General features: G+C 54.6%; 1 protein-coding gene across 2 annotated transcripts; it reads right to left on the minus strand.

Moving 5' to 3' along the window:
- Positions 1-1,162: 1,162 nt before the first annotated feature.
- On the minus strand, positions 1,163-7,139 carry PSMC3 (proteasome 26S subunit, ATPase 3). 2 transcript variants are annotated; one of them, XM_006190258.2, is made up of 12 exons: positions 6,880-7,139; positions 6,517-6,600; positions 5,789-5,914; positions 5,243-5,347; positions 5,091-5,153; positions 4,699-4,836; positions 4,104-4,247; positions 3,833-3,981; positions 2,855-2,951; positions 2,481-2,626; positions 1,525-1,606; positions 1,163-1,353 (listed from the first exon to the last, which is right to left on the minus strand). In XM_006190258.2, exons 1-12 carry the CDS (start codon positions 6,952-6,954, stop codon positions 1,243-1,245), a joined length of 1,320 nt encoding a protein of 439 aa, XP_006190320.1. In that variant the 5' UTR covers positions 6,955-7,139; the 3' UTR covers positions 1,163-1,242. The 2 variants fall into 2 exon arrangements, with proteins under 2 accessions (XP_006190320.1, XP_032344521.1); XM_032488630.1 differs by lacking the exons at positions 1,163-1,353; positions 1,525-1,606 and adding an exon at positions 1,354-1,472 and having other exon boundaries at positions 6,880-7,076.
- Positions 7,140-7,763: the final 624 nt, after the last annotated feature.

A 7,763-nucleotide genomic window follows, 5' to 3' on the forward strand; every position in this document is an offset into this window, starting at 1 on the left:
CGTGCTGGGGTTCCCAGGGTGGGGGGAGTCAGTGGGATCACCAAGGAGAGCACAATGGGGGTGCACCCAGACACTCAGGATGGCAGCTTAGAATCTAAGGCTAGCCTGGAGGCATTGGGACCAGAAGGAGGGGAACTCCAGATGGCAGCCAGTGGTTCTGTGACTGAGCATGTCCTCTCGGGGGAGGTGACAGGAAGAGGACAGTAAAGTGCTTTTGCTGGAGGGGAAGTGCGAACTGATGGAGAGTTCTGAAGGGCTGCTGCTTTGAAAGGCCATTCAGGGGGCGGTCACAGCTACTGAAGACAGCACAACTAGATTTTATTCACAGTCCTGGGTCTGAATCCTAGTTATGCCACCTAAGAGTTATGCAGTCTCGGCCCAGTTGCTCAAATGCATCTATAAATTGAGGCCAGCCTACTGGCGGTTATTGAGATTAACTAGATAAAATTATGCACAAGACCCACATAGCATGTGGCCCAGGGTGAGCCCTCCATGAACGGTGAACCACACTAGGTCAGGTCCCAGGTGGGGGAGCTGGAAGGCTGGTAGACAGAAGACTGGCAAGATCCTAAAGGAAACTGACAGGATATGGGGCCCAACAGGGAGGGGCGCTGATGGCAGAATGGAGGGGTGGGGTGGAGAACACAGCATGACCAGTAGTGAGGCCTAGAAGGGCTCTCAGAGTGGATCTTGCTCAAGGTTTCACTTTCAGCCAGAGGAAACGGGCCCTCAGCGCTAAAAGCGATGTGCAGAGAAACAGGAGGCTTGGGGGCCAGGAAACAAGGGAGCAAAGACCCAGAGCCTGGCTTTATAAGGAAGTTAGGCCAAGAGCCAGAGAACCAAGATTCAAAAAGAAGGGAAAGACTAATGTGGCTTCTTTTAGGCCCCTCATTCTAGAGCAGTGTAGCCACGGGCCTCAAAAGCTCAGAGAGGTGGGGCAGTGAGTTTGGAGAGAGAGGGGTCTGGAGGGACATGGTGGGGGAGGCCAGAAGACCCCGAGGAGCAGCTGTAGCAGACACCCAGCCCTCCCAGAAGGCCTCACCCTGACAACTGGTTTGAGGTCCATGGATGTCTCTGGTTTCCAGGCAGCACCACTTGGGGAAGGAGCCTCCTGCATATGCCCCCACTCTCCTACCCAGAGCCCAGGGAAGGCGGGACAGACTGTGGCAGGAACCCGAAACCATCCTTTATTACGAATTTTAACCAGCAGGAGACCAGGGAGCAGGTGTGACGGGCAGCCTCCTAGGCGTAGTACTGCAGGTTGGCTTTCTTCTTGGCCTGTACCTCCAGGATGCCCTCCATGTAGTCCTCGTGGGTGAGCTCTGTGGCGCCCCTTCGCAGTGCTATCATGCCCTGCACCCAGGACAGACAGGCTCTAGGGTGCCTCCCTGCAACCCCGGCCTGGCTCCCAGAGGCCTCTGCCTTCTCAGCCTCTTCCTCTCAGCAGCCTCCACCAGCCAGATGCCCTCATCCTGTCCAGGGAAGGGGGCATGAAACACCCACCCACCTCAGCCCACCACTCACCGCCTCCACACACACAGCCTTGCACTGGGCCCCGTTGAAGTCGTCCGTACAGCGGGCCAGCTCCTCATAGTTCACATCAGGACTGAGGAGTGGGGAGACCATGCAGGACTCAGTTACTTATGGGGAGTGGGTGGGAGGAGCAGATTTCTTCCCACATGCCCCCATCAAGCAGCAAGGTCAACCTGCTGTGATCAAAGGCAAGTCCCTTCCCCACTGTGCCTTGTTCTCTTCTCTGGACAAGATGGGGAGAGGAAGGGAGGTAGGTCAAAGCAGGTTAGACCAGGTTATTTCTAGTGTCTCTTGAACTCCAGCCTGCTAGAAATCTGCACCTGAGAATCCTGGGATGGATTCAGCCTGAGGTGGGGGAGCAGGAGGTTGTGGAGACAAGACAGCCCCCAGTCCGGCTCCCAAGCAGCACAGGCCCTGCATCAGCACAGCGCTGCTGCCGCCACTTACTGATCTCGTGCCAAGCATCGCACTTGATGTTGCCACAACCCCATGAGGTTGGAGCCCTTATCCCCAAGTCCCAGAAAAGAAAACCGAGGCTTAGACACCACCTGCTGACAGTCACACAGATCTGAACCCAGGTCCATCTGGCCCCTGGCAGGATTCCCCTGGGCCATGTTGGGCTGTGCTCATCTGCTGGGGCAGGGGAGGCCAGGAAACTTGAGGGCCTCCAGCCTGCATGCCTATAATCATAGAGGAGGATATGTGTGTATGTGTCAGCGGGAAGGTGAGCAGGTGGACTCTAAGGAGCAGAGCACCTAGAATTATAGCCTGGGCCCCAGCAAGGTGCTATGTCAGGCACCTGGGGAGAAATGGATGCCGGCACATGGAACTGCGCTGTGAATGAGACATGGAAGGCGGAGGCCTGGGGAAGCTCAGCACAAGGAGGACAGAGGCGGCTCTGCTGCTGCGCCTGCAGGTCTCAGTGCCTCGCCCGTGTCCTTGCCCACCTGACATTCATCTTCCGGGAGTGGATCTGCATGATTCTGGCCCGGGCCTCCTCATTGGGCATCGGAAACTCGATCTTGCGGTCCAGGCGGCCTGAGCGGAGCAGGGCAGGGTCCAGAATGTCCACCCTGTTAGTGGCTGCAATTACCTGAGCAAGGGGAGAAGCAGCCACATGAACTGAAGAGGAGGGGTTCACAGACAGGCAACAGTCATGGCCATGACAGGCAAAGAGGCAGCCTAGGGGCCAGGTCAAATGGCAGGGGAGATTCAAGACAGAGCCCAATTCCAAGTCCAGCCACACCAGCTAGATGACAGAGAAGAACCCTCAATCTCTAAGCCCCGTGTTCTTCATCTGTGAAGTGATGGCAATACTCACCTTTACTTGAGTGTTGGGCTGGAACCCATCCAGCTGGTTCAGAAGCTCCAGCATCGTCCTCTGCACCTCTCGGTCACCAGCCTTCTCACTGTCAAAGCTGGGGCACACAGGAGGCCCGAGACACTGGTGAGGCCATGGCTCGGGAAGAGCCCTCCCTCCACTACCAGAAGCCCAACCCAACCCAATCCATGCAGGGCAGGGAAAAGGCTCACTCAGCCTGGGACCCCCAGCCCAGGGTCTAGCACAGAAATGGTGTCAGACTGGACAGACTCCGGGGATCAGGTGGCGGGCTGAGGATAAAACCGTGAGCAAAACCCTGGTAGTGCCTGGCCTATCCCCACTGAGGAACCTGCCGTACAAACTGAGCTAAAGCTTAGAAATACAGAGATCTGGCCCAGACTTGGCACGTAAGGGGGAGCTCAAGCAGATGTCCTTGAGGAGGTGTCCCTCAAGCTGAAATCTGAAGGCTGAAAACACATCAGCTGGCCAACCAACCAATGGAGAACAGAGAAAAAGGAAAAGCACATTGCAGAGAAGAAACAGCAGGTGCAAAATCCCTCCCACCAGAGTGGGCCTGCAAACTGAGGGGATGCTGTGGAGGGAGCCCAGGGGGAGGGGGGAGGTTAGGGCAGGGATAGGATGAAGCTGGAGGGGAAAAGGGCAGACACATGGGGGCCTGTAGGCCACGGCAAGCCCAGTATCTATCCCAAAGAGCTATGGGGAGGCCCAGGAGGGGAAAGCAGGATCTGTTTGAGGGACTATGAGGGCAGGTGAGTAAAGTTTTAAAGGGAACATGTTGGCAGTTGTAAGGAAAATGGATGGTCAGGAGAAAGAAATGAAGCAGGGAGCTAATTCGAAGATAATTTAAGAAGTAGAACCACAAGAATAGAGCTGCCACCATCCCAGTGGGAGAAGGGACCAGGGTGGGAGAGGTGGAATTTAGAACAACCCCCTCGATGGCACTCAGCACCCCCTTACCGCTTAGTGCCGATGGCATCCAGCTCATCAATGAAGATGATGGACGGAGCCTTCTCCTTGGCCAGGGCAAAGGCGTCCCGGACCAGTTTGGCACCATCCCCAATGAACATCTGCACCAGCTGGGGGCCAGCCAGCTTCAGGAAGGTGGCCTGGAGTGGGGGTGGAGTTGATAGAATCAGGCCAAAAACGCCATGAGAGGCCCCCTTGCTTTGAGCCCATCTGGCAGAGCTTCAGCTCCTGCCCAACTCCTCATCCTTCCCAAAGCACTCACCTTGGTCTGTGCAGCACAGGCCCGGGCCAAAAGGGTCTTCCCTGTACCTGGGGGTCCGTACATCAGCACCCCCTTTGGAGGCTGGATCCCCAAGTTCTCAAACTTCTCCTTGTGGTTCATTGGCAGGACAATGGCCTCCACCAGCTGCCAGGAAGATGTCCTGGGTGAGTGAGGAGAGTGAAGCCCTGAGGGCTCCTATAGCCCAATCCTGAATGGCTTCAACCCCTATCTGCAACCCTCCTACTCCAATCCAGGGACACTGCCCTCTCCTTCCTCCAGCGACACAGAATGCTTGCTCCCACCAAGTCTGGCTATGGACTCCCCAGGAACAGCAAGATTTTGGGGAAAGACACTGGGCTAAAAAACAAGGAGCCAGAGTTCCAGTCCTGGCTCTGGCCCTAACCTTCCATGATCCTGGGCAAGTGATTCAATCTCTCCAGATCTCAGTCTCCTAAACTGTTACATGCCCTCCTCCTTCCCTCCCTAGAATGCTATGAGGATAAGGCACATTGGGGGAAAGTGCTCTGGTCAATGAAGTAAAGAAACACAAAGGCCTGGTGAGGCTGCCATGCCTCGTGCCTCGTGTCTCCCTCACCTCCTGAATCTGCTTGTCCAGGCCCCCGATGTCACTGTATTGCTCTGTGGGCCTCTCGTCCACCTCCATGGCCTTCACCCGTGAGTCATACTCTGTAGGCAGGGTCTCCAGGATCAGATAGGAGTCTTTGTTCACACCCTGGGGACACAGCATGAATATTTCAGATTTTCCCCAGCTCAAGTGGCTGGATGACATGTGTCTACAGAGTGAAAGGAAAGATACAGGACTGGGTGACACAAGAATCAAAGAGCAGGCAGACAGGCTTTCAGACTCTCCAGGCTGCTCTGCAGACATTCAAGATCAACAGTGACCTGAGCCTAGGGCAGGGGCTCAGCCAGGCAGTGGGAGAAAGCTCACTGGAAAAGCCCTGCCCAGGCTGACACATCACTCACCACCAAGTCTCCTGGCTTCAGCTTTTCAGCATCCACCAACCCAATCACAGGCAGGAAGTATGTCTGTAGGAAAGATTCCAGGTGCGGCCTCAGTTACTACCTTCAATAAGGCTCTCTAGTCCTGTCCCACATCCACCCCTCACCCTCCTCACCTGTCGTGTAGAGGTTTTGATCACTGCACACTTGCCCTTCCTCTGAGAATCCAGGTCAATATTGGCACCATCTTCCTCTTGGTCGTTGGGATCAACATCCAGAAGCTGGGAAAGGAAAAAGCTCAGATCAAGGGGCCCTGCTCAGCCTCTTGCACTCGCCAGAGCCCAATGCTTCTGAGGCCAAGACAATCTCAACACTCAGAGGGCCAGCCATCCCTACCTCACTCCTTGGACTAGCCCTGAGCTCAGCAAAGGTGTGGTTAATAAGCCAGGAAATTGGTAAGATCTCTGTTCAGGTGTTGCTTCTCTGCAAAGAGCTCATTACCCCCAAGGAAAAAGAACCAGTAGAAAAGGAAACGTGTGGCGCTTCCGAGGCCTTTGCAGGCCTTACATATTCCCCTGGAAATGCACACTAGAGAGGAGACCCTAGGTGGTACAGCTCTTACATGCAGTATAGGCCTCAAAACACCCACCCACTCTTTCCCCAGTGGTCCCATCACAGGCTGTCTCCTCTGACCCCCTCTTCCCCTCCACATACACACACACCTCGATGACGTTGGAGACCAGGTACGGCAGAGTCTTGTTCACTTTGATTTTCTCACTATTCTCTTTGATCTTGTCCTTCATGGCTTGGAGTTCATGGGTGACTCGCAACACTTCACTCTTCATGATCTGGGATCAGGGTGAGTGGAAGAGAACGTTCAGCCTTAGCTCAGCTAATCCTAGGGCCTTGTAACTGGTGAGATCCAGGCTGCCCACGGGATCCTCCCATGCCCATTCACTCAGCTTGTAGACTTTCTAAATGCTCAGCCTGTGTCCACAGCCAGAAGTCAAAACAGGAGGCCAGTCTAGAAACCTCCTGGTGAAGTAGTTGTAGTAAAGGGAAAAGAGCAAGACTCTGAGTCAAGCAAATGTATATTTTAGGTTCTGCCTTCTGTTACAGGCTGCGGACTTCACCTCAGTAAAAAACCTCCCGGAGCCTCAGTTTCCTCATTTGTAAAATGGGGATTTCTTAAAAGGATTCCCAAGAGAAATGCTTAAAGACCTCCTTGAGAAAGGTGGTCTGATGATTTTTCCTCTCAGCATGGTCGCCCACCACCCTGTCCCTCTTCTGGTCCCTTTTAAAGCTCTTTTTTTCTCTTCTCCTGGTCCGGGGAGGAAACCGCGGTCCCCACGCCTCCCCTAGGTAGGCCGAGAACGTGAGGGAGGCAGCTGGGATCACCAGGGCCCGCCGTTGGGGGCTTCACTGCCCGCAATAGGGGCTGTGCGCCCACCTTGATTTCACTGTCCAGCAGCCGTGTGCGCTGGATGATCTCTTCTGTGGACATCTTGAGTACCTCCTCCCCGATTCCATCTTGCTGTTAAAACAAAAATGTTTTTTTTTAAACTCAGGACTGCAAGGTTTCTTTAAACCCAGGGTAGTTAACTGAGAGAGATCCTGTAGCCAGCCGATTCACAGCCTCAGTTTCCCCGCCCATAAAGCCAGAGTGGGGGAGTCGGGACCCCTGCCCATACGCCAAGCGGCCGCAACGCTGAGACCTGGCTAGACTTGACCGCCCCAGCCAGCGTCTCCCCTCCCGCCAAGGGCGTCTCTCCGCTGCCCCGGCTCCAGGACCCCCAGCTCTCCCAGCGCGCACCTCAGCCTCATCCCACACGGTCGCCATCTTCTCCTGCCGAGTCACTGGACTCTCGAGTTCCGGCGGCAGATTCATTTCCTGGGGGAGAAGGCCGAAGGTCAGACTGGGCAGGAGCCGGAGCGAGAGATTAATATTTTCTCTCTTAACGCCTGCTCTTGACTAGTGGCAGCCCTTCTTCTCCAAGTCTTGGCTCCTGACGGAATTAGCTGGGGCCGCGCTGCCAGAGCGAATCTGCTTCTTCAATTCAAAAGACGAATCGCAGGCCATAGGACCCGCCCCCACGGCTCCTGAAACGTTCCCGCCCTTGTGCTGTATTTGCGAGAGCTAGAGGTGGACGCGCTATTGGCTGGCACGCGCAGTGGGGCGGGGCCTGGATGTAAAACCAGAAGGGGAGGGAGAAAAGGCCAGAGTGCCGAGCGCCCTTGGGAAATGTAGTCTTAATCTGGCAGCTAACTGAAATGGCCCTTTTGCAGGGGTCTTTCAACATCAGAATCTGGCCCAAGGGGTGGTAGAGTAAATGCTTAGCATGAACAAAGTCCTGGGTTCAATCCCCAGTACCTCCTCTAAAAAAATTAATAAATAAACCTAATTACCTCCCCCCCCAAAATAAATTAAAAAAAAAGAATCTGGCCCAGTTAGGAATTCAGGGGTTCCCTAAAGTGGATGGGCCTCATCCAATCAGTTGAAAGCCTGAATAGAACAGAAAGGCTTACCGTCCCCATAGATGGAGGGAACTCCTTATGCCTGACTGCCTTGAGCTGGGACATGGGTCTTTTCCAGGCTTAGAATTTGAACTGAAACATCACCTCTACTTGTTTCTTGCACCTGCTGGCTTTCAGACTAGAATTTTCACCATAAGCTCTCTTGGTTCTCAGGCCTTCTGA

Source organism: Camelus ferus, chromosome 10 (genome assembly GCF_009834535.1).
Source record: "Camelus ferus isolate YT-003-E chromosome 10, BCGSAC_Cfer_1.0, whole genome shotgun sequence".
NCBI lineage: Eukaryota > Metazoa > Chordata > Mammalia > Artiodactyla > Camelidae > Camelus > Camelus ferus.

Excerpts from the sequence above, each read along its gene's own strand:
- PSMC3 (XM_006190258.2), bottom strand. The coding sequence starts at position 6,954 with ATGAATCTGCCGCCGGAACTCGAGAGTCCAGTGACTCGGCAGGAGAAG. Across the intron at positions 5,915-6,516 it reads TGCTGGACAGTGAAATCAAG|ATCATGAAGAGTGAAGTGTT; the intron begins GTGGGCGCACAG and ends CCCTGATCCCAG. Across the intron at positions 4,837-5,090 it reads TGAAGCCAGGAGACTTGGTG|GGTGTGAACAAAGACTCCTA; the intron begins GTGAGTGATGTG and ends CTGTGTCCCCAG.